Genomic DNA, 25,997 nt, shown 5'->3' with positions numbered 1-25,997 from the left:
CGGCGGAGGGGGACAGGTACTTCCCGGGTGTTGGGGGCGCCGGCCGCACCTGAGCCGGGAGCCTCCTCCCTCTGGAGGCGGGGAGCCGCGGCGGGCGCGCCCGGCCCTCGGCGCTGGGCAGGGGAAGCCGGTTACCCGGGTGGTGGCCCCCGCGCCGACGTTTTGTCTCTTTTTTCTCCGATTGCAGCGTCCCCGGCGCCTGTGTGTCTCCATGGCCGACACGACCCCAAACGGCCCCCAAGGGGCGGGCGCGGTGGTAAGTGAGCCGGCTGGGGCGTCCTGGCGGCTGTGCCAGAGTTGGGAGGGAGCAGGAAGTGTGTGGCGAGGTCCCGAGGTGTTCCAGCAGCTCCGAGCTTTCTGGCCTGATATTATGAGTGGAAGTTGGGGTCGAGAGGGGAGAACGTAAGAAAAGCTACCGAGGGTGCTACAGGTTTGTTTCTGGCCGTCCCGGAGCAGGTGGCCTCACCTGCGTGCAGTGGAAATGGGACCACTGGCGTTTGCCAACGCCAGGTGTCCGATTGTCCTAGGGCCCAAGGTTGAAGATACCATCCGAGGTCGTACCTGGCCTCGCGGTGCACACGCGTGGCGGCGGGGAACCTTTGCGCCTACTGTATGCCATTACATTGAAATGACGCAAAGGAGAAAGCAGTCTGCTGTTGCTGCTTCTTCATTTTGTCTTTTATGAAGCTAAATACTGTGCTTTTATGATTTAAAATATTGTTTTTAAAGATGCCTAGCTGCAGCTTACTAATTCTTTGTACCCAAAGCGTAATTGTCCTCTAGTTTCAAATCTTAAGTGTGTGAATTGGATGAGTGATTTATTTATTTATTTTTTGGTGGTTCTGGGGGTGGAACCCAGAGGCTTTCTACCTCCAGGTTATACTTCCAGACCTATTTTATATTTTATTTGGAAACGGTCTCACTAAGTAGTTGAGGCTGGCTTTGAACCTGTGCGATCCTCCGGTCTCAGGCTCCCAAGCGAGGGGATTACAAGCGTGCCCTGCGGATGAGTTACTTTTTAAAAAACATTTTGCCAAAAAAAAAAAAAAAATCTATAAACACTTATTTTGCTGATTCATTTGAGAGTGTTTTTTATTAACCCACCAATACTTTTGTTATTCTTCCACTTGACCACAAAACAGTTACCACACTCGGGAAATTGGACATTGATACATGTTTTCAACTAATGTAAAATTCATGTTCTAATTTCCTTAATTATTCTCTAAAGCTCAGTCTCCTGAAGTCAGCCAGAAAGCATGCATTGCACTTCTTGGTCATATCTTATTAGTGTCTTTTAATCCAGCAGAGTTCTGTTGTCGTCTGCCCTTTTTTGTCTTTCAAGACAGTTCTCCAGAGTCCAGACCACTGGTTTAGCACAGTGTTCCTCAAACTGGAGTTACATGAGTGATTATCCTGTCCTTCTCAGTACATTATGTTTTTCTTTTTCTTTTTTTCTTTTTCTTTAATGCGGTACTGAGGATGGAACCCAGGGGCATTCTACCTCCGAGCGACACCTCCAGCCCTATTTTTTATTCTTTATTTTTTTGAAACAGAGTCTCACTGAGTTGCAAAGGGCCTTACTAAGTAGTGGATGCTGGCTGGGAACCGCGATCCTTCAGTCTCAGCCTCCCAGAAGCTGGATTACAAGCATGTGCCACCATGCCCGGCTTAGTACATTATATTTCAGGAAGCCTTTCATTTGATTCTGCCTTGTCACTGCCGAATTTTGAATTTGATTATATGATTAGGATGATGCCCACCAGATTCTTCATGGTAAAGGTACCTTTTTTCCCCTTTTGTGATGAAAAGATATTCTATGGCATGGTACCTAACTTAAATAATGTTAATGCAGACATCTAATACAAGCACACATGAGTGTATAACATGAAACAACAGCTTCAGCCAGGCATGGTGGTACAGGCTTATAATCTCAGTATTTAGGAGGTTGAGACCGGAGGAGCCATGGTGAATATCTTGCTCATAAACAGTTTTTTGCTTAAAGATCCATTAATGTATTTTGCCTGAACTATATATTACTGGTATGGTGGTTGGATGCGATATTCCTTTTGGCTGTTGTTTTGAAATGGGGTCTCATTTATGTCACCAGGTTGGTCTTGAACTCACAATGGGCTTAAGTTATTCTCCTGCCTCAGCCTCCCAAGTTACAGTGCCTACAGATGCATGCCACTAGGGCAGACCACTCTTAAAAATCTAAACTGCTATATTCAAGTATATAAGATGAAATGCATAGTTCAGTGATTTACCATAAAATGAACACTCTACACAAATAAACTTAAAAGAATATTCTAAATTTTAAACTGTGATATAGAATTGAGGTATTTGTAGAGAAACTGAGCACAGTAAACTAGATTAAATGATTCACGGCAGTCTAGCCCTTCTGTTTGACTGCCGTGAATCATTTAAATTTAGGGGAGTTGTTCTGGATGGAACCATAGGCATTTTTATATTTCTGAAATTACCTTCATATGATTAAAAAGGCTTGCAATAAAATGCCCTTGAATTTTACAGTATTTGCATTTCCCCCCCCCTTTTTGTGGGTCTGGGGATGGAACCCAGGGGCATTTGACCTCCAAGCTACACCCCCTGCTCTATTTTTTATTCTTTATTTTGAAACGGGATCTCACTAAGTTGCAGAGGGCTTCACTAAGTAGCTGAGGCTGTCTGCAAACCACGATTCTCCAGTTTCAGCCTCTCAAATGCTGGGATTACAAGTGTGAGCCACCACGCCAGCTGGTGTATTTGCATTTATCTTTAAAATTTTTTTTATGATTTTTCCTCCTGAGAGATAATGAAATTAAATTACTTAAAAAACATTGTAAACTTCAAATAGAACTGATCTTGAATTTTGAAATTAGTTTTATGAAAGTACCTTTTTTCTTTTTTTTTCTTTTTGGCACTTGGGATTGACTCAGGGGCATTCTACCTATGAGCTATACAACCAGCCTTATTTGTTTGTTTGTTTGTTTATTTGTTTATTTATTTATTTATTTATTTATTTATTTATTTACGGTGGCTAGAGCCCAGGGCCATTCTATATCTGAGCTACACCCCAGTGTAGTTTTATTCTTTTATTTTGAAACAGGGTCTCACTATGTAGCTGAGGCTGGCCACAAGCCTGCATCCTCCTGTCTCAACCTCCCAAGTACTAGGATTACAAGCCTGGCTGAAGATTTTGTTTATGTTATATACTCAGGTGTATTGATGTCTGCATTAACATTGTTTATGTATATGGTAGTGGAAAAATGTAAAAGCTTGTTCAGAATTTGAATATAAAGCACATTTAATAATAAAATAGTGTTTAAGTTCTTGGTTTAGTGGTAATGGATGTAAGCAGTAAAAGAAAGACAGAATGAGAAGAAAATGGTTATGGAAGTTTGCCATTTAGAAACTAGAGTAAGACTTATGGGGAAACTTTCAGAGGGCACAAGAGTCATATAATCAGGGGAGCAGGTACCATTTAATACCTGATAGCTATGTTTTGAACACCTATAGCTTGCTAGGCCCCTGTGTACCTAGGCAAATCATCCACACACTAACAAGTTCAATAGTAACTGTTAACACAATTTGACCTTTTATCCTTTCAAAGGTTTATTTAATCCAAACTGGATTTGTGTGAGACCTTTTTACGCAGCCCTGAGACCTACCTATTTGGGTTTGAGATTTTTCTAAGAATAGCCATTATGGTTCTCTTGAGAGCAATTAGTTCTTATTTAATGTTCTTTTAAAATAGAAGAAGCCAGTATTACAATGTTAAAGAAGATTAAGACAATTGTTAAATTTCTGTCTGGATTTCTTTTCCTAACTAGTCTTTTATTTTTGTTTTTTAATTTTTATTTTTTTATTTATTTTTTTTTAATTTTATTTTATTGGTGCACTGTATTCATACATCATAGTGGGATACAAACTTTTGTAGACATACATGCACACATCGCCCAGTCAGCCCCCACCCGATCCCCACCCCATTCTCTCCCCATCCCTCCCTCCCATGCTTGGCTTAGTGGTTGACATCTAGTATTATAGCAATTTATCCAAAATTACAAATGATAATCTCACATAACAGTTTCATTTGTCTGATACCAAGCTTTTGATGACTTAAAGATAACATTTCAATATTTCTTTTTGCTTTCTTTCTTACCAGAGAATATTTTTTTCTTTTTTTTAGGTGAAACTATCATATATTTATTTTTCAGAAAAAAATCTATCCTGATATGGAATATTGACTCTAGATACCCAAAACAATCTCGAAGCAAAAACAAAGCTAGAAGATGTATATTTTCTGATTTCAAACCATATAAAGCTACAATAATTGAAACAGTGTAGTACTCTTCTAAAGGCAGATATATAGACCATTGGAGTTAAATACAAGCCTAGAGCTAACTTCTTCCCTATATTGTCAAGTTATTTTTGACAAGGTTTCCACGAAGATTTGGTGGTGGAAATAATAATCTTTTAACTAAATATTGTTGAAAAATAATAATTACATGGAAAAGAATAAAATTGGACCCTTACCTAATCCCACATACAAGTATTAACTCAAACTAGATAAAAGACCTAAATATAAATCATAAGACTATAAACTTTTAGGAGAAAATCTGGGTCATAAAACCTCACAACATTGAAATTGGCAGTGATTTCTTGGATATGATTTCAATGGCACAGGCAACAGAAGAATATACAAACTCCCTAAAAAATAAAAGAAAATATTGTATATCCAAAGACAATGTAAACAGAGTTAAAAGTTACTAATAGAATTGGATAAAATATTTCCAAATGCTATATCTGAAGGTATATTAATATTCCAACTAGAAATCCTAAAAATTAACAACAATAAAGGCAAACAATACAATTTAGAGATAGGTAAAAGACTAACATAAATAATGAATCTCCACAGATAACCAATCTTAGTTGTCTGTTGGATGGAAACTCTTGTTTCTCTGGTTCTGGTGAGTGTTACCTATTTCTTCTTTGTAGTTAATCTCTTTGAGTATTTTCTCTAGCGCTGGTTTTGAAGACATAAATTCCTTCAGTTTCTGTTTGTCATGGAAGCTTCTTATTTCTCCATCTAATTTGATAGAAAGTTTTGCTGGATAGGAAATTTTTGGCTGGAAGTTGTTTTCTTTCAGAGTTTGGAATATGTTACTCCAAGCCCTTCTGGCTCTCATGACTTGGTTTGGGAAGTCTGGAGTGATTCTAATTGGTTTGCCTCTGAATGTCACTTGGCCCTTTGTTTTTGTTGCCTTTAAGATTCTCTGCCTGGCTTCCACATTGGTCATTTTGACAATTATATGGCGTGGGGATCCTCTTCTCCGATCCTGTCTAAAGGGAGTTCTATAAGTTTCCTGGATCTGTGTATCAACCTCTTGCTCTATATTTGGAAAATTTTCTGCTATTACTTCTTTGAAGAGATTGTTGATCCCTTTGGTATCACTTTCTTTTCCCTCCTCTATTCCAATTATTCTTAGGTTAGCTCTCTTAAGATGGGCCCATATTTCTTCAATGTCAGATTCCTGCTGTTGGATATCTTTTTCTAGATTAGAAACTATGCATTCATTTTTGGATTGCTCATCTTCTAAGAGCGAGATTCTGTTCTCCATGTGGTCTAATCGGTTGTTTGTGCTTTGAATTGAGGCCTTTACTTCATTAATTGCATCCTTTATCTCTTTTTGGCTCTCTCTGAGTTCTTTTCGAAGCACCTCTATTATTTCTACAGTTATTTTCCTGATTTGATCTTCTAGAAATCTCTGATTTTCTGTTTTATCAGGTTCTGATGTTGTGGGGTTGTGCACATTCATTACTTCAGTGTTATTCCTCTTTCCCATGATTTCAGAGGTTTGTGCCTTCTCTGGGTTCTTCCCTTGGGTCACTATGGCTTCACTTAAGGTGCTCTGGATCTCGAGTCTGTATTATCTCAGACCCTACTACTCCTTTACTGGGTTGTATCACAGAGTCTCCGACCCAGGGAGTCAATAGAGGCTGCTTTAAACTATGGGGGGGTGCCAGGTTGCATGCTCTCCTATGGTGTGATATCTCTGCCACCACCACTCCCTCACTGGGTCAAGTCCCAGGAGGCACAATACTGGGATTTCTCCTCTGTGGCCCGCAATTTGACTCACTGTTCTTGAGTACGTAGATGTAGCTGTACTGGACTCCGTGAATTCACTGCTGCTACCGCCGCCGGTGGCAATATGGCGCCTCTGCCACGCCCTCGGCCATGAGGCTGGCGTATTTTTTCTTCTCTGGTTTTGATTTCCACTCTGAATCCCTGCAGCGTGTGCTGAGCTCAGCCACTGGGAGCTTTAAATGCTGTCTGCGCCGAAAGATCCCGCCTGGCTGTTCCGCATCGGCTCACCTCGGCTTGCTGTAGCCGTCCGCTGAGTTCGCCGCTGCCGCCGGCAGTATGGCACTACTGCCGCGTCCTTGGGCGCGTGTGTCTCCTCTGTGGCCCTGAGCTCTGTTCTCAGTTCGCTTTCTCTCTGGAGCCTGGTGGTTTTTTTGTTTTTCTGGTGATGGTGTTTTCTGGCTATGAGAGGCGCTCTTTTTGTGGTAATGGAGCTATTTTTTTATTTTTTTTGATGCTGGGGATTGAACCAGGGATATTTTACCTCTGAGCTACATCTTCGGCCTTTTTTATTTTGAAACGTAAATATTTATTTCTAATTAGGGCCTTGTTAAGTTGCTGAGGCTAGCTTTGAACCTATGATCCTCCTGTCTCAACCTTCCAAGTACTCTTAGATTACCGACATGCACCACCACACACAGCTAGTCATTTTTATTTTTATTGTTAACTGGTACTTTTCTACTTATTTCTCTTTATTTAAGTACTTTCTGTGCTTTCCACATCAGTACTATAAAGGTAAGGTGTTTGGACTGGTCACTGAGCGTGTAGGTTTTCACTCAGTCTAAGAAACAAATGTTATGAAGTTGTTCAGATATTTTGTATAGGAATAAGTACATACTCTTCATACTTGATAATATCCTTAATTTGCAGACTTAGCTTACTCTGATATTTTTCTTTTTAAATCTAGCAATTCATGATGACCAATAAACTGGACACAGCAATGTGGCTTTCTCGCTTGTTCACAGTTTACTGCTCTGCTCTGTTTGTTTTGCCTCTTCTTGGGTATGTATTATACATACTTTTGACATTGATAGTTATTCAGTTTTTATAAAATGCCGTTTAGATGTAAGAATTGTTCAATTGTAAGAGTTTGGGAACAAATAAAGCAAATTCCATCTTAAGTCATTAGTCACCTAACTGTTAATTGGAGGGATCTCAGGATTTGTGAAACTAAATAAGCAAAGTGAAAAATCTAAGGAAAAATGGATGAATGGGATTGAGATAAGTTCATGGTTTTTATATTTTTTACATGTTTTTAACTTGATAGGAAAAATCACTGCTTTATGAAATTCAGTTGGTTATGTATACAAAGTGATGCTTCTAAGAAGGTAGTACAGGTTCAAGAAAATTTTTTCGATTGGCAATTAAGTGATTTAGGTGTTGTGCAATTATGATGCAATTCACTAAGGAGGAAGAGACATGGTAGCTGTTTATGTCTCATGATAACTTCTCCTGTGGTAATTTGCAGGTTGCATGAAGCAGCAAGCTTTTATCAACGTGCTTTGCTGGCAAATGCTCTTACCAGTGCTCTGAGGCTGCATCAAAGATTACCGCACTTCCAGTTAAGCAGAGCATTCCTGGCCCAGGCTTTGTTAGAGGACAGCTGCCACTACCTGTTGTATTCACTCATCTTTGTCAATTCCTACCCTGTTACGAGTATCCTTTTCTACTTTTTTCACAGTGAAATTAACAACTTAAACCTGTAGGTGATCTCTTGATTAGCTTTTTTCTTATAGGAAGGATGACAAAGGCATTCCATGAAGCTTTGGTTTGTTTGGTTTTTGGCACTTCATTTATATGAAGAAGATAGGTTTGTTGTAAGAATTTTTGACCGTAAAATTTGAAATATAAATTTGGAAGAGCTGATTTGGGTATTTTAAACTTTTGTCTATCAGTGTCCTAACCTCTGGAAGCTTCTCTATTAGCAGTGAATGTTGTGAGATTCAAATTCGAAGCACAAGCTTATGCACTTCGGAGGCTGAGACAGGAGGATCGTGCAGGTTCCAAGCCAGCCGCGCTGGCTTAAGAGACCCTGTTTCAAAAAAAAAAAAAAAGTATAAAATAGGTCTGGGAGTGTAGACCAGAGGTAGAAGGATTTCCAGGAACCCCAGTACCTCCTCCCAAAAATAAAAATTCTTGCCATTTTGAAATGCCATGGGAAGATACATACAAGGGTTCTTAGTTATGCTTTTTAGTAGCTTAAAATTTCTTTGAGGGGAGAAATAAAAATGAAAGAAACTATATTCCAGGTAATTAATATAGAGCAAATTGAACACATTGATCTTTTTTTTTTATTATTTCCTTGTGGTACTAGGACTTCGAGCTACACCCAGCCCTAGTTTTTATTCTCACTAAGTTGTGGAGGCCCTCACTAAGTAGCTGAGGCTGGCTGCAAACCTGTGATCTTCCTGTCTCAGCCTCCCAAGTACTGGGATTACAAGCGTGGGCCACCACGGATGGTGAACACACTGATTCTGAACTCTAAAACAATGCCTGGCAAAGGTCAGGCGCTCAGTTAAGTTTTGTTGAGTGAATTCTGAGGTTATATCAAATGAAACTTGAGTCTGTGAAGACAACCTTTCTGCTTTTCTGTGCACTTGTTTATTTGCTAAGCCCATTTCTCATGGTAATAGTAAAGTCTAAGGATTTCATATTCCTTATTTCACATTATTATGGGAGGGGGAGAGGGTAGTGAGCACTAGAATTAACATAAGCTAGTAATTGACAAGAAATGAGTCTTGATTCCTAAGGAAGTGGGTATTATGGTAATAAGGAAAGGTGGCCCAAAGTAATACCAGAAGCATTCAGAACTTTCTTCTTAAAAGAGTGGCCTTTGTTCTTACAAAAATGGCCTTGTATCAATAGCAGGTACTTAGGGTTAAAATTATAGACTTTTCACCCTTTATCTTTTCTAAATAGTTTAAAAATGTCAATTTCTTACTAAGAATTTCTTGCTGTGCCATACTCTTATAATCCCAGCTACTCAGGAAGTAGGATTGCAAGTTGGAAACCAGGTTGGGCAACTTATGAAGACTGTGTGTGTGTTTCCCTCCCCTTCTCTCTATATATATAGGTATTAAAAGGGCTGGGGATGTGGTACATCACTCCTGTGTTGGAATCCCAGTACTGCAAAAAAAAAAAAAAAAAAAAAAAATAGTGAATGAGCTGTAGAATGTTAGTAGTAAAAGACTCATTAGAAATCTCTAGGTTTGATTTCCACACAGTCATGTGATAAAAGCTGAGAATACCTCATAAGCTGAAGTTTTTGACAGAGCTAGGACTAGAACCCAGACATTTTGATTCCCATTTCAGGGTTCTGTTTTCAATACCTGATACTGCCTTTGTTGTTGAATTCGTCTTCAAGTCTGGAAATGCATCAGAGTTTAAATTGAGTTTAAGCCAAAACAGAGTTCCACAGTGGCTTTAAAGAGAGAATTGTCAGTTTCAAAGGGAGGCTGTGATTTAGTAAAAAATTTTTAAACTGTGTCCATGCGTGATATTCGGTAAATTGGCATTTTAATTTTTGTGAATGGCAGGAAAGAATTGCTCAGGATATATTAATTTGGAGAACTATATAATTAGAGAATTAGAGTTCTTTTAATTTAGGTATAGGTGGTCACCAGTTGGAAATTAGAAAAGGGTTCTAAATGAGTTATATAACAATGGATTTGGTACTCAGATTATATTATAGCAGTCACCATTTCCCCTCCATGCCAGGCCTTCAGCTAGTATAGAAAAGTAAAATGATTTGTTTCTTAGAAACTGCTAGTAATTTTAGGGCTAGTGTTTTGCTGTTCGTGATTGATTAACACAGTCTATATGATTTCCTTGAAATACTTGATAAGTTTTTGTTGCTGTTACCAACCTGGCAAATCTTAAGTTGGACAATGAGGTTTTTTGAACAATTTTTATTTTTCAGAAAGTTGCATGATGTATTTATCCATGGCATAGAGCCAGACTATTGGACTTAAGTATAAGGCTTAGGTCTGTAATTAAACTGATGAGACTTTCAGTGAATTATATACAAATCCAGATAAACACTGTCTTTTTAATTTTTACAAATTGACAACATGATTATAATAGTAGTTTGGGTACAGGTGGTACAGAATCTAAAAATAATGGAGTCTTTGTAGAAAAGAAATAACAAAAAGTCTTTAGTGGAGGGAAATTTGGGAATTATTCTTAAATCATTCTTAATGCTCCCATGGCTGTGAGGTATGTGAAATCACTGTACAGACTGTCTCTGAAGGCTATCGCTTGACGTTCCCAGGGTCAGAAGAATAGGGTTAATTCTTTGAGAGAGTCTGCATTCTAGTTACTTTAACAAATGTTGGCAGTGTTTTAACCAGTAGAAATAAGTAAAAACTTTTGGCCATTAATCTTCATAAAAATAATGGTAAGCTTTAGAAAGTGAAAATTTACTTCTTTATAATTAAGAACTTTGATTCAGAGTATATCAGTAAAACAAAAGCCATTCCACTGAACTCATTTTGCAAGAGTTTCAGATCTGTATATTTGAATATAATACAAAGCCTGTTTTGCAAAGGACTTTATAATTTTTAAATGTTTTCCTTAATTTTCTTCAGTGAGTATTTTCCCAGTCTTATTATTCTCTTTGCTTCATGCGGCTACATACACGAAAAAGGTCCTTGACGTAAGTAAAACAACTCCTGGATTATAGATAGTTGCCATGAATCTGAGTTTAAAACATTTCATCTGTAAAAGAAAATTGTTCTGTTGCTTACAAAAACTTGTTATGGATTATTGAGTGATTTGAAAGTCCTGAGTTTGAAAGTTTTTATTGCTGAAATGTTACAAATTAATATATTTTTTTAAAAGAATTGTACTTAAAATTAAGCCTCAGTTCCCAGAGGAATTTGTAAAATTCTAAATAGATCTCTTTATTTTTTAAAACTTGTATCTTCAGCCGGGAGTAGTGGTGCACACTTGTAATCCTTGCGCTTGGGAGGCGGAGACAGGAGGATCACGCTGGTTGAAAGCCAGCCTCGCTGGCTTAAGATACCCCGTTTCCAAATTTAAAAAAATATAAAAATAGGTCTGGGAGTGTAACCTGTAGGTAGAAGGGTTTCCAGGAACCCCAGTACCACCATCACTACCAACAACAAAAAGAAACAGAAAAAAACTTGTATCTTCTCAGTTTGATGAGTTGCCAGAGATCTTTTGTTTTGTGAATATGTAATTCTGACATATCAGAGAGATACTAAATATTTTATACTAAGAATTGCTTCTTTCTTGAAATTTAATACTGGCTAGAACATTAAGCCCAATAGAAGTATGCCAGGTATATTTACTGCATGTACACTGAAATTTGAATTAATATATCTAAATTTGTGCCTTGGATTGGACTCTGATCACAACAGCAATTAGGAGTCCATAATTTCTACTGTTAAGGAGTCACAGATAATTTTAACTGTGTTATTGGTTTGTTTGTTTGTTTGTGTTATTGGATAGATTTTGCTATGATCGGAGAGAAATAACATACCATTAGATAATTGGCTTTTGTTATATTACTGTTGAATATACTGCTTATCTAAAGAAAGCGAATACAATAGACCCTTGGTGTCCCTGGGTTCGAAATTGGCAAATTTAACTGATTGCAGATCAAAAAATTTTGGGAAAAAATATCTGTAATGACCATGCATAGACTCTTCTTTTTCTTATTTGTGATATGGGAGATTGAACCCAGGGGCATTCTACCTCTGAGCTATACCCCTAGGCCTTTTGAAAAAATTAATTTAATTTCTTTATTTTTGTGGTATTGGGGACTGAACCGAAGGGAATTCGACCTCTGAGCTATACCTTCAGTCCGTTTTATTTTTTATTTTGAAACAGGGTCTTGCTAAGCTAACACACACTGTTCTCCAACCTGTGATCCTCCTGTCTCAGCCTCCCAAGTACTGGGATTATAGGCATCCCTTGCCTGGCTAGATTTTTATCTTTAAAGAATACGGTACAATAACTATTTGTATGCTGTTTACACTATATTAGGAATTATAAGCAATCTAGAGATGATAAGTGTTAAGAGAGAATATGTTAGGTTACATGCAAATACTGTGCCATTTTAGATAAGGATTTTGAAAATCTGCAAATTTGGGGATCTGATAGGTGGCCCAGAACCATTCCCACAGGGATACTGAGTTACCAAAAAGAGTTTGTTATTTCTAATGTTTCTTTTTTGTTTGTTTGTTTTAGGCAAAGGGTTCAAGTAGTTTACCTCTCTTGAGATCTGTCCTGGATAAATTAAGTGCTAATCAACAAAATATTCTGAAATTCATTGCTTGTAATGAAATTTTCTTGATGCCCGCTACAGTTTTTATGCTTTTTAGGTAAGAATAAAAATATATTTCTTTTGGAGAATCTTTGACTAAATGAACATAATAAGGGTGCTAATTCAAATTTCATCTTTGCTTGAATTTGGAGTGTATCAAGATGCAGATCTAGATGTATCTTAACAATCACTTTAGTATAGTATTTCTTTTGAAATACCATTTAACATTTTAAAAATTACTTTCTAAATTACTGCTTTTTAAAGAGTCTTGGGAACCCTATTGTAGTCCATTCTTACCATTACTATGATGCTTTTACTTAAGCTAAAGAAAAATCTTTTAAAATGATTGGTCTTATAGTGATAGTTGTCTATTATTGTCTCCTTATTTTGTTTGTCTCTTTGGTATAGAAGTAATGCATGAATAAAGAAAGCTTTCCTTTTGAAAGTTGCAACACTAAAATAGATCTCTTCCTTTGAGTTTTAAAATAGTATACCTTTCTACCAGGATGACTACTTTTTCAATTTTTAATTTTATACCAACATTATAGATAAAAGCTAAAATATCATTTGATTATGAATCTTCATTGCAATTCTGTCCTCTCCTCAAAGGCAAGAAGTTTGATAATGTGTATATGTTTTTAATTCTTTAAAAATACTTGTGTAGCTGGGCGTGGTGGCGCACGCTTGTAATCCCCGCGCTTGGGAGGCAGAGACAGAAGGATTGCGCAGGTTCGAAGCCAGCCGCGCGCGCTGGCTTAGGAGACCCTGTTTCCAAATAAAAATGTAAAAATAGGTCTGGGAGTGTAGCCCGGAGGTAGAAGGGCTTCCAGGAACCCCAGTACCACCAAAAAAAAAAAAAAAAAAAAAATACTTGTGTAAATCTGTAGAAAATAGGTATTATTGTGGGTATTAGGTTTATTAATTTTTATTTTATATCACAAGTTTTATCATTTTGTTTATCTTGCTTTTGTGGTGCTGGGGATTAAACTGAGGGGCATTCTATCTCTGAGCTCCCCAGCCCTATTTTATTTAGAAACAGGGTCTCACCAAGTTGTGGAGGCTGTCTCCCAACCTGTGATTCTCCTGTTTTGGCCTACCAAGTACTAGGATTACAGGTGTGTGCCACTGTGCCCAGCTACAAGTATTATCATTTAGTAGTTGTCTGCACTTTGCTTTGTTTTCACTTATGTTTTTGTGAGCTGTTTGTTTGGCATATATGTCTGGTTTGTTTGTTTAATGATTGTAGTGAGTGTGCTATATTTTATTGCTCATACCCATGATGATGGACATTTGCTTCCAAATTATCTTCTTTTCCAATTATTGATACAGTTTACCTGATTATACTTAGGAGTTAGTTTTTTTTTTTCTAACACATATCAGAATTGATTTTGCTCTATGTAAGCTAAGTTCACTTTATGTTTAATAGACCATGTCAAAATGGCTTTTTAAAATCTGTATACCAATTTTTTATAATCTTGTTAATTTGTATAAACTGTTATGATCATAATATTATATTTTATGATTTTTAATATTTATTGCCTTAATTAACTAATGAGGTATTTATATACCTGACAGTTACTTTTCTGTATGTGTGTTTCTAGTTGGACCTAAGTATGCTCTACAGCTGAGCTATATTCCCAGCCATTTTTGTTTTTATTTTTTTGAAACTTGGTAAGTTGTTGAGACTGATCTTGATTTTGTAATCTTTATGTCTCAGCATCTCAAGTACTGGCATTATAGGCATGTATCACTGCACATGGCTAGTTACTCATTTCTTTAGCAGTCTCTTTTCAAACTTTTTGTAGATTTCCTTATGAATACATGTCTTCCATTCTTTTAAGTAATACTTTCCTCCAGAGAACTCTAGGCTTACTAAATGTTACTTAAACTGTGGGATCACAACTAGATTTTTTTTTTTCCTGCAGTACTGGGGATGGAACCTAGGGACATTCTACCTCCAAACTACACCCTAGCCCAATTTTTTATTCTTTATTTTGAAACAGGGTCTCACTAGTTGCAAAGGCCCTTACTAAGTAGCTGAGACTATTCACGAACCCAGATTCTCCTGTCTCAGACTCCCAAATGCTGGGATTACAAGCGTGCACCACCATGCCTGGCTAGATAACATCTTTTTTTGGGAAACCATCTGGTCCTGGGCTTTTTGTGATGGTAAGCTCTTTATTACTGTTTCAGTCTCTTTGATTGTTTTTGGTTTGTTTAAGTGTTCTATATCTTCTTGACTCCGTTTAGGAAGGTTGTATTTATCTAGAAAGTTGTCAATTTCCTCCAGACTTTCCATTTTGTTGGAGTATAGTTTTTCAAAGTAGTTTCTGATAATCCTCTGGATTCCTACACTATCAGTAGTAATTTCTCCTTTTTCATCCCTTAGCTTCATAATTTGGGTTGATTCTCTCTTTTTTTTTTAGTTAGGTTGGCTAGTGGTTTATCTATCTTGTTAATTTTTTCAAGAAACCAGCTTTTGGTTTTGTTGATTTTCTGTGTTGTTTTTTAATTCTCTATTTTGTTAATTTCTGCTCTAATTTTAATAATTTCCTGTCTTCTACTGGCTTTGGGGTTCAATTGTCCCTGCTTTTCAAGGGCTTTGAGTTGTGTTGTTAGGTTATTTATTTGAAGATTTTCTGTTTTTCTTATGTGAGCACTCAGTGTGATAAATTTTCCTCTTAATACTGCCTTCAAAGTGTCCCAGAGGTTTTGATATGTTGTATCTTTATTTTCATTTGTTTCTAGAAATTTCTTGATTTCATCTCTTACATCTTCTATGACCCATTCTTCATTCAGGAGTGTGGTGTTCAGTCTCCACATGTTTATGTTGTTTCTCTGGGTCTTCTCACAATTGATTTCTAGTTTGAAATGACACTGGGAAGTATGTAACATTTTTTAAATTTGCTAGTGCTCATTTTGTGTCCCAGGATGTGATCTGTTTTGGAGAAGGTTCCATGAGCAGCTGAGAAAAATGTAAACTCCGCTGTAGTTAGGTGAAATATTCTATATGTGTCCAACAGGTCCATTTGGTTAATGGTGTTCTTTAGTTCTGAGGCATCTTCACTGACCCTTTGTCTGGAAGATCGGTCTAGTGTTGTGAGAGGTGTGTTAAAGTCTCCCAGTATTATTGTATTGGGATTTATGTGTGACTTCATGTCACAAAGAGTTTGATTTATGAAAGTAGCTGCATCTATGTTTGGGGCATAGATGTTGATTATTGTTATTTCCTCTTGCTGGATTATTCCTTTTACCAGTAAAATATGACCTTCTTTGTCTCTTCTAATAAGTTTGGGTTTAAAGTCTAATTTGTCTGATATCATAGTTGCTACTCCTGCTTGTCTTCGAGTTCCATTGGCATGGATTACCTTTCTCCAGCCCTTTACCTTTAGTTTGTTCCTATCTTTACCTGTAAGGTGTGTTTCTTGTAAGCAGCAGATGGATGGATTCTGGTTTTTAATCCATTTTGCCACTTTATGTCTTTTTATTGGGGAGTTGAGGCCATTTACATTCAGTGTGATTATAGTGAGATAATTTTTAATTTCCAACATGTTAGGATTTTATTTCTGTTTGAGATACTGTTTATTCTTCTTTGCTTAGTTGTCTGCTGGATGGGAAATCTTGTTTCTCTGGTTCTGGCATGTATTACCTATTTTTTCTTTGCAGTTAATCCCCTTGAGTATTTTTTCTAGCGCTGGTTTTGAAGACATAAATTCCTTCAGTTTCTGTTTGTCATGGAAGCTTCTTATTTTCCCATCTAATTTGATAGATAGTTTTGCTGGGTAGGAAATTTTTGGCTGGAAGTTGTTTTCTTTCAGAGTTTGGAATATGTTACTCTACGCCCTTCTGGCTTTCATGGCTTGGTTTGGGAAGTCTGGAGTGATTCTAATTGGTTTGCCTCTCAATATCACTTTTTTGGCCTTTTGTTTTTGTTGCCTTTAAGATTCTCTCCTTGGCTTCCACATTAGTTATTTTGACAATTATGTGGTGTGGCGATCCTCTTCTCTGATCCTGTCTAAAGGGAGTTCTATAAGTTTCCTGGACCTGTGTATCGACCTCTTGCTCTATGGAAAATTTTCTGCTATCACTTCCTTGAAGAGATTATTGATCTCTTTGACCTTCTTTTCCCTCCTCTATTCCAATTATTCTTAGGTTAGTTCTCTTAAAATGGGCCCATATTTCTTCAATGTCAAATTCCTGCTGTTGGATTTTTTTTTTTCTAAATTAGAGACTATGCGTTCATTTTTAGAATGATCATCTTCTAGGAGCGAGATTCTATTCTCCATGTGGTCTAATCTGTTGTTTATACTTTGAATTGAGGCCTTTACTTCAATGATTGCATCCTTTATCTCTTTTAGACTCTCTGAATTCTTTTAGAAAGTCTTCTATTATTTCTACAGTTATTTTCCTGATTTGATCTTCTAGAGATCTCTGAATTTCTGTGTTATCAGGTTCTGATGTTGTGGGGTTGTGGGCATTCATTGCTCCATTGTTATTCCTCTTTTCCATGATTTCGGAAGTTTGTGCCTTCTCTGGGTTCTTCCCTTGGGTCACTACGACTTCATTTAAGGTGCTCTGGATTTCGAGTCTGTGGTATCTCAGTCACCACTACTCCTTTACTGGGTTGTATCGCAAAGTCTCATACTCAGGGAATCAATTGAAGCTGCTTTAGACCATGGGGGGCGCCAGGCTGGGCGTTCTCCCATGGGGAGCTGCAACTATGGTGTGATATCTCTGCCGCCGCCACTCCTCCACTGGGTTGGACTGTAAAAATCTCCAACCCAGGGAGACTATCTATGTAAGTCCCTGGGAGTGCAGTACTGAGATTTCTCCTTTAGGGGCTGCAATTTGACTCACGGTTGTTGAGTGCACTGATGGAGCTATAGTGGACTCGGTGAACTGGCTGCTGCTGCTGCTGGCAATATGACACCACTGCCACACCCTCGGCTGTGAGGCTGGTGTATTTCTTCTCTGGTTTTGAGCTCTACTCCGAGTCCCTGCAGGGTGTGATTAGCCCGGCCCCTGGGAGCTTTAGACGCTCCTTGCGCTAAAAAAAACTCCTGGAACCCACCCGGCTGTTCCGCAGCTGCTCACCTCAGCTCACTGTCTACCCCTCCTCTCTGGAGCCTGGTGGTTTGTTGAGTGTGCTGATCTGGAGCCGTCCGATGAATTCGCCACTGCTGCCGGCAGTATGGTGCTGCTGTTGCGTCCTCAGCCGTGAGGCCGGCGTATCTCCTCTCTGGTTTTGAGCTCCGTTCTGAGTCCTCCCTCCTCTTTGGAGCCTGGTGCTGCGGAGCAGCACTGCAGGCTGGTTTCTTTTTTGGTGTCTGGTTGTACTTCCAGCTCCCTTTTTCTTTGTCCCTTGTATTTACAGTTTTTATTTCTCTGCTGATGGTGTCTTCTGGCTATGAAAGGCGCTGATTTTGTGGTAATAGAGATCGATTGTTAGTGGGACTCGTAAACACCACTTTTCTCCGTTTCCATTTTCCCGGAAGTCGTGAATATTTTAATCCAGATTATTTTTTTAGGGAATTTTATATTTGGAGTTTCATAAGTCTTAATCTTTGGAGTATTATAATTGTGCTTTTAAACCTACCTAGTTAGTGTAGGCTATGTAAATTTGTTTGTCAGCCAGTATAGTTTTGAGTGTTTGTATGTAAAATTCTCACTTTTTTTTTTTTTTTTTTTTTTTGGTGGAACCCAGGGGCTATCTACCTCTGGGCTACACTCCCAGACCTGTTTTTATATTTTATTAGAAATAGGGTCTCACTAAGTTGCTGATATCCTCACTCACTCAGTAGTTGAGACTGGCTTCGAACCTGTATGATCTTCCTGTCTCAGCCTCCCAAGCGCTGGGATTCCAAACGTGCGCACCACACCCGGCTCCAATTACCCACTTTTTTTTTTTTTTTTTTTTGGTACTGGGGATGGAACCCTTCTACCTCCGGGCTACACTTCCAGACCTATTTTTTTTATATTTTTATTTGGAAACAGGATCTCTTAAGCCAGCACGGCTGGCTTTGAACCTGTGTGATCCTCCTGTCTCTGCCTCCCAAGCGTGAGGATTCTAAGTGTGCGCCACCATACCCAGCAATTACCCACCTTTTGAATATAAAGTTTTAATACTTTCTTTTATTAACTATAGTAATTTTGGAGGCATTATGCTTTTCTGACTTGTTTAATATATATATATATATATATATATATATATTTTTTTTTTTTTTTTTTTTTTTTTTTTTTTTTTGGTGGTACTGGGGTTGTAATCCATTCTACCTCCGGGCTATACTCCCAGACATATTTTATACTTTTTTATATTTGGAAACAGGGTCTCTTAAGCCAGCGCGGCTGGCTTCGAACCTGCTCAATCCTCCTGTCTCTGCCTCTCAAGTGTGGGGATGACAAGCGTGCGCCACCACGCCTCGCGATTTGTTTAGTATTTTAAAGTTTAAAAAGAAGTAGATAAAACTTAATAACATTTTACTTTTACCAATCATCTACATTCTTTTCTTAAGAATAACTTCAACCAAGCGTGTTGATGTATACCTGTAATCCTAGTACTTGGGAAGGTGAGACAGGAAGATCACAGATTTGAGAACAGCCTTAGCAACTTAGTGATGCCCTCTGCAACTTAGTGAGACTTTATTTATTTATTTATTTATTTATTTATTTATTTATTTATTTATTTTTGCAGTACTGAGGATTGAACCCGGGGGCATTCTACCTCCAAGCTACACCCCCAGCCCTATTTTTTATTCTTTACTTTGAAACAGGGTGTCATTGAGTTGCAAAGGGCCTCACTAAGTAACTGAGGCTGTCATTGAATCACAATCCTCTGGTCCCAGCCTCCGGAATGCTGGAATTACAAGCATTCACCACCACGCCCAGCTGTGAGACCCTGTTTTAAAATAAAAAATAAAATAGGGCTGGGTATGTAGCTCAGAAGCAGAATGTTCCTGGCTTCAGTCTCAGGTACCATTTTTAAAAAAGAATAACTTGGATTTAGATATAATAGATACTAATGACCATTTGATGAATGAAGACATACACATATTCTCCACTTGAACTGCCTATGAGTTTTGAGAGTATGCATATGATTTGGTAATATATATGTATATTTGTCACCTTATATTTGTTTATTTCAGTGGCCAAGGAAGTTTGCTCCAGCCTTTTATATATTACAGATTTCTAACTCTTCGATACTCTTCTAGAAGAAATCCATATTGTCGGTAAGTCAATGATTAGTTTAAATGTTTTAAGTATTGTTGAAATACAGTATTTGTACCTCTTCGAGCATATTTTAGCTAACAAAATTCAGAAGGAAAAAACGTTTTTACAAAATTAATTTCTAGGTCTTAGAATTTGCTGGGGTTATTGAGGAAGTGGTTAAATGCTGTGATTATAGTGGAGTCATGTCCTAATAAATCCATCATAAGTTGAAATATCACTAAGTTGAAAATGCATTTAATATCATGTTTAAGTGACTGACTGGTGGTTTTGGTTTCCTGCCATTGCACAGCATCACAAAATATTTGAGTATATTGCTAGCTTTGGAGATTAAAAAGACTAAAATATAGTTTCTAAAGAATGGGTATTGTTATTCCAGCATAAAATTGAAAAATTACAAGTCAAACTGCTATGAGTCTGGAAATCTCTCTTTAGAAATGGAGACCAGAGCTGGGTGTGGTGGCTCATGCTTGTAATCCCAGCACTTGGGAGGTTTGCAGCCAACTTCAGCTACTTAGTGAGGCCCTGTTTGAAAATAAAGAATAAAAAATATGGCTGAGGGTATAGCTTAGAGGTAGAATGCCTCTAGGTTCAGTCCTAGTATCTCAAAAAGAAAAAAAAGAAAAAATGAACCGGGCATGGTGGCTCACGCAGCATTCAGGAGGCGTAGAACAGAGGATTGTGGTTCACCTCACTGATAGCCTCAGCTACTTAGTGATGCCCTTTGCAACTCAATGAGACCCTGTCCCAAATTAAAGAATAAAGAATAGGGCTGAGGGTATAACCTGGAGGTAGAATGCCCCCTGGGTTCCATCTTCAGTTCTGCAAAAGAAAGAAAGGAAATGGAGACTAGAGTTATGTTGACCACTACCCTTGAGGAATTTGAAGATGTGTCCGACAAAAGTCCAGTTCTCAAGGAGCCTTCCTAGTTGAAGAAACAAAAACACATGTCAAATAATAATTTTAAAAAAGTAGTCCAGGTGGGGCGTGGTGGTTCACACTTGTAATCCCAGCATTCTGGAGGCGAAGGCTGGAGCATCCCAGTTCGTGGACAGCCTCAGCTACTTAGTGAGGCCCTCCAAAACTTAGTGAGACCCTTTTTCAAATTTAAGAATAAAGGCCGGGTGTGGTGGTGCACACTTGTAATCCCCGCGCTTGGGAGGCGGAGACAGGAGGATCACACTGGTTTGAAGCCAGCCTTGCTGGCTTAAAAGACCTTGTTTCCAAATAAAAATATTTAAAAAAAAAATAGGTCTGGGAGTGTAGCCCGGAGGTCGGGTTTCCAGGAACTCCAGTACCACAAAAAAAAAAAAAAAATTAAGAATAAAGCCTGATGTGGTGGCACACAATTGTAATCCCAGCACTTGCACTCGGGAGGCTGAAATAGGAGGATCGCAGTTTGAGAACCACCTCAGCTGCTTAGGCCCTTTGCAACTCATTGAGACCTTTTTTCAAAATAAAGAATGAATAAATTGGGCTGGGGGTATAGCTTGAAGGTAGAATGCCCCTGGGTTTCATTCCCAGTACTGCAAAAAAAAGTAAAAAAATAAAGAAAGAATATAAAATGGGGCCAGGGGTGTAGCTCAGATAGAATACCCTGGGTTCCATCCCCAGACCCCCCCCCCCGACACACACACAAGGAGTAGTTCAGGTAAAAGTATTCATAAGCCAATTTACAGTAATCCCCCTTACTGTAGTTATTCTTTGTGGTTTCAGTTACATGTGGTCAAAAATTACTAAGTGGGAAATTTCATAAGTAGTCAGTGTATAAGTTTTCAATGGCTTGCAGATCTGAGTAGGGTGATGAAATAATGTGCTATGTCCTATTGCCTCCTACCTTGGATGTGAATTATCTCTTTTTCCACTATATCATACTGTGCAATGCCTAATTTATAAATTAAGCTTTATTACAGGTGCATTTATAGAAAAAAAATACATAGGGTTCAGTACTAGCTGCGGTTTCAGGCATCTAGTGTAAGTCATGGAACATATCTCACTTGGAAAAGGGAGAACACTATATAAAGAATGAGTTCCCATATGTTTACTTTATCATATTACTATATGTAATCTATAGAAGGACAAGTCATAGGTAGACAAGGCTAGGAAAATTTCTCCAAATAGGTATTTAAATTTGTTCTGGAAGGATGAAAACCTTTGAATAGATAAAATGAGGGGGAAAGCATTTTAAGAAGAGAGAGATTAGGAGGGTAAGTTCAGAGGCAAGAAAGTACAAGCCATGTTTGGATGGGCATTGAGTTGATCCGTTTGACTAATGGAGATTCAGAATGGTGGCGTTGCTGAAACAGATTAAACAGGTATATTGGAGCCGTATAATAAAACTTCTAGGATTTCAGGATAAGTTTGGAATCTTTTAGTTTTTTATTGGTAAAAGGGAAAACCTTTTCTTGAGAGTGAAATGAAGTATTATTATTATTATTATTATTATTATTATTATTATTATTATATTTTCTGTGGGTCTGGGGATGGGACCCAGAGGCATTCAACCTCCGAGCTACACCTCCTGCCCTATTTTTTATTCATTATTTTGAAACAGGGTCTCACTAAGTTGCAGAGGGCCTCACTAAGTAAATGAGACTGACTGTGAACCGTGAAGCTCCCATCTCAGCCTCCCAAATACTGGGATTACAAGTGTACACCACCACACCTGGGCTTGAAGTATTATTTTTAAAGTACTTTAGACTATACTGGCATTTGATACATGCCTACCATCCTAGTTATTCAAGAAAGCTGATGAGGCAGGAGGGTCCTATGAGGCCATTAATTCAGAGCAAGCTTGAGTAACATATTGAGACCTTGCCTCTAAAAAACTATAAGCATTTAGACTCGATTAAATCTGTGAGATTATTAATAAGATCATTTATTATTTTATCTGGTTCTTTTGGGGGATTTTTATGCTATTTTGGGATAAAATATATTTTGGGATAAAATATTTTTGCAGTGTTTTCTGAAATAGAATTTACTTATTTTAGACATAGGTTCTTTTTTTCTTCTTGTGATACTGGGATTGTACTCAGGGATATTCTACCACTGACCTACACCCCAAAAAGACACTGGTGATGATTTTGAGGATTTCAGAGAGAGAGAGAGGAGAGGGAGAGGGAGAGGGAATGTATGTGTCAGAGAGAGAGAGAGAGGGAGAGGGGGAGGGGGAGGGAGGGAGGGAGGAAATGTGTCTGTTTTGTTATGTTATGTGCTATTATGTTATCTTAGAGACGGGTCTTATTACGTTGCCCAGGCTGGTCTCAAACTCCTGGGCTCAAGTGATCCTCCTGCTTCTGTTTCCTCTTAGCCTCCCAGGTGCTGGCACTACAGGTTCATGCTGCCTGCCCTGTCTTACTGTGGGTATATTTGGAGTCTTCCCTACAGTGCATTCTAGATTGATCTTTTCTTCAAATTCTTTATCGGCTGGGGTAAATTCCTTCATCAGTATTAGGTAGCATTATATTATTTTTTCTTTGTGTTTCTGAAAGAAAACTATTTTATCTTGCAGGAACTTGTTTAACGAACTGAGGATTGTTGTTGAACACATAATAATGAAGCCTGCCTGCCCACTGTTCGTGAGAAGACTTTGTCTCCAGAGCATTGCCTTTATAAGCAGACTGGCACCAACAGTTGCGTAGTTTAACTTCTAGTTAAGCTATGTATATAATATATGCATTATAGCAGCTGGGTATCTGATAGGGTATCCTAAATTCCAGTTGGTACACTGACCTCAATTCAGTTTACATAATTTACATCAATACATCTCTATAGAAAAATAACCATTTTCCTGGCATGTCAAATCAAGCCTTTTTAAATGTTTCTGAGAAAATTTTAATTGTGCTCTATTGCTAATAGTTAGAGAAATTTGTATGTAGTGAAAAATGTACCAAATATTTTAGATGCTGCTGTGCCTGTATCATGAAGTACATTTATTTCTTATAAAAACAGATGTGAAATTTCAAGCCAATCAGTAACCTGAATTTATATCTGGCATGAGTTCATTATGGTAATAGCATATGTGAATTTAGTATATTTTGAGACAGTATTCTTTTACCAGTCATTAATTCTGGTTGATTTTAATAAAAGCACTTCCCACTCTAATTTCAAATTGTTACTGATTTTGTGCTGCTTTACTAGGACAGATTTATTTTGGATGTAACATTATAAGAGGCATTTTATATGTGTCTTATTCTGTGACTTAAAATTTTATTTACATGTAAATTTTATTTACTTGTGTGGCTTTGAAATTTTTTTTTAGGGTTCCACTGTAAGCTGTTAGCCAATTGGATAAATATTTGGGGCGTGTGACTTTTTTACATAAGGAAGTGATAGTGATAGCCTTCCTTTCAGAGACCCATTGAGTAATGTTTCTTAACTAGGAAATCCTTTTACAAACATATGCAGATAGGCTTTTGTTATTATAGTCTGTAGAATTACTAAGTTCATATTCTTGACTTCAGTTTTCTTGGTTTCTTAGGCTTGAATTTTCCTAGACAATTGCAGCAGTCAAATGCCTTTTGAAAGGAATGTAACTGAAGATCGAGCATATGACTATACTCATATCTGTTCTGAAATAATAATGAAGAATATCTCGTAGATTACATGTTTACCCATCAAATCTGGTTTAAAAAGTTAAATGGAAAGGTTTATAGGTAAGGTCATCGGGAATGGGACTGGGAGGAGTTGTGGGGGAATAGTGTGCATTTCAGTCTTGTAATGCATAGATAAATTTGGAAGAATTGAATTGAACTATGATTTTTGGGTTGTGTGATGTATTAAATCCTGTTTCTTGAGCTCCCATCAGCTCCTTTCATTCTGATCTTTATTACTGTTGCATGATTGGAAATGTTAAAACATTGCACATTTTTAGTATAATGTAATGGTTTTTGTGACCAATTTTCTTCTGTCTGCATGTAATTTGGATTTCTCAAATATATTTGTTAGTAACTCATCAGTAACACCAGTTTTCCTTTTGTTCAACTTCCTAATCTATAGAAAGGTGATATTAAGATAGGTTGCCAGAAAACTTCTACTTGATAGTTTAATTGTAACCAGCTATTTTTCTATTTTTGTAATATTTATCCACTATGTTGGAGAAGCAACCTCATAATATACAGTTGAGAGAGAGAGAGAGAGAGAGAGAGAGAGAGAGAGAGAGAGAGAATGTGTGTGTGTGTGTGTGTGTGTGTGTGTGTGTGTGTGTGTGTGTGTGTTTAGCCTTATCACTATATATGTAATCTGATGGTTTTAAAAATTAAACTTTCTAGAGCAATAAAGTGACTAATGTTAAGTAAACACTGATTTCTAATGATGTCTAAGATATCTGTAATTATACTGAAATTTTGGCAGCTGAAGCCATATTTATTTTGAAGTGCTTTTTTTCTGCAGCTTTCTTTTTATCTTGAGATAATTTTAGATTTATAGAGGAGTTTCAAAAATAGTCCTGAGAGTTCTTGTCCTCTACTCAGCTTCCTCTAATGCTGACATCTTATGTAACTGGTAGAACATTTATCCACAGTAAAGTATTAACCCTGAAACATTATTATAAACTAAAATGCAAAACTTACTTGGATTTCAGCAGTTTTTCCATTTGTTTTGTGTGTGCACACTTATCTTAACCTCAATTTTCTTAAATACATTTCTGTTCTGAGTTTTACTTTATATTTTTAAATTACTACTGGTCAAAAAGATTTCTTTAAAGGAAACGATCCTTGTTGATTTTAATAAAAGTAATTTTAACTTTAAAACCATTATAATTTCAAATACTTTGATTTAAGTTGAGGCTTTTAAATCACATTGCAGGATTATGCTATTTCTGATATGCTCATGTTTAAATGGAAATATAATCCTTACAGGAGGGCATAATATGTAAATACTGTTAAATTCATGAAAAAGTAAATTTTACAACTTCAGCATTACTAGATGTTTAGTTTGCATGAAATTGTAGCTAAAAATTCTGCATCATGAATATGTAAAAGTAGTTGATTTGGCACCTGAAATTATCATGTTACATGTACACCTGTCAAATTTAAGGAAATATAATAGCAGTATAGAAAATGAAATGCAGTAGGAGAAATTAACTTTCTGCATAACTTATTTTTTCTTATAGACATAAAAGAAGTCAACATGCAGAGTATCTTAATTTTTTAGAAAGTGGTGTAGTGCCATTGTTTAGTAGACCCTGTTGGACAGACAGGTGGAAGCTCTATAAAAAACCTACATCATTCTAACAAGCATTCTATATTTCTTCTACCTACTTGATTAATTTAAACCATATTTAGCATTCAGCGCAGAGAAATGTCTTAAGTACAATTTGTATTTACATTTTCTTGGAATAAAATT

At 37.4% G+C, this 25,997-nt stretch overlaps 1 protein-coding gene across 1 annotated transcript; it reads left to right on the top strand.

Annotated features, from left to right (window-relative positions):
* Positions 1 to 211: 211 nt before the first annotated feature.
* TMEM33 (transmembrane protein 33) lies at positions 212 to 23,293 on the top strand (the record flags this gene model as incomplete). Its single annotated transcript, XM_080697930.1, has 7 exons — positions 212 to 256; positions 7,047 to 7,141; positions 7,608 to 7,795; positions 10,726 to 10,793; positions 12,353 to 12,486; positions 19,571 to 19,654; positions 23,164 to 23,293. The coding sequence occupies 7 exons, from the start codon at positions 212 to 214 to the stop codon at positions 23,291 to 23,293; spliced, it is 744 nt and encodes a 247-aa protein (XP_080554056.1).
* Positions 23,294 to 25,997: the final 2,704 nt, after the last annotated feature.

Source organism: Muscardinus avellanarius, assembly GCF_963383645.1.
Source record: "Muscardinus avellanarius genome assembly, chromosome: 6".
In the NCBI taxonomy this organism is placed as follows: domain Eukaryota; kingdom Metazoa; phylum Chordata; class Mammalia; order Rodentia; family Gliridae; genus Muscardinus; species Muscardinus avellanarius.
This window is presented reverse-complemented; position numbering and strand designations above follow the sequence as displayed.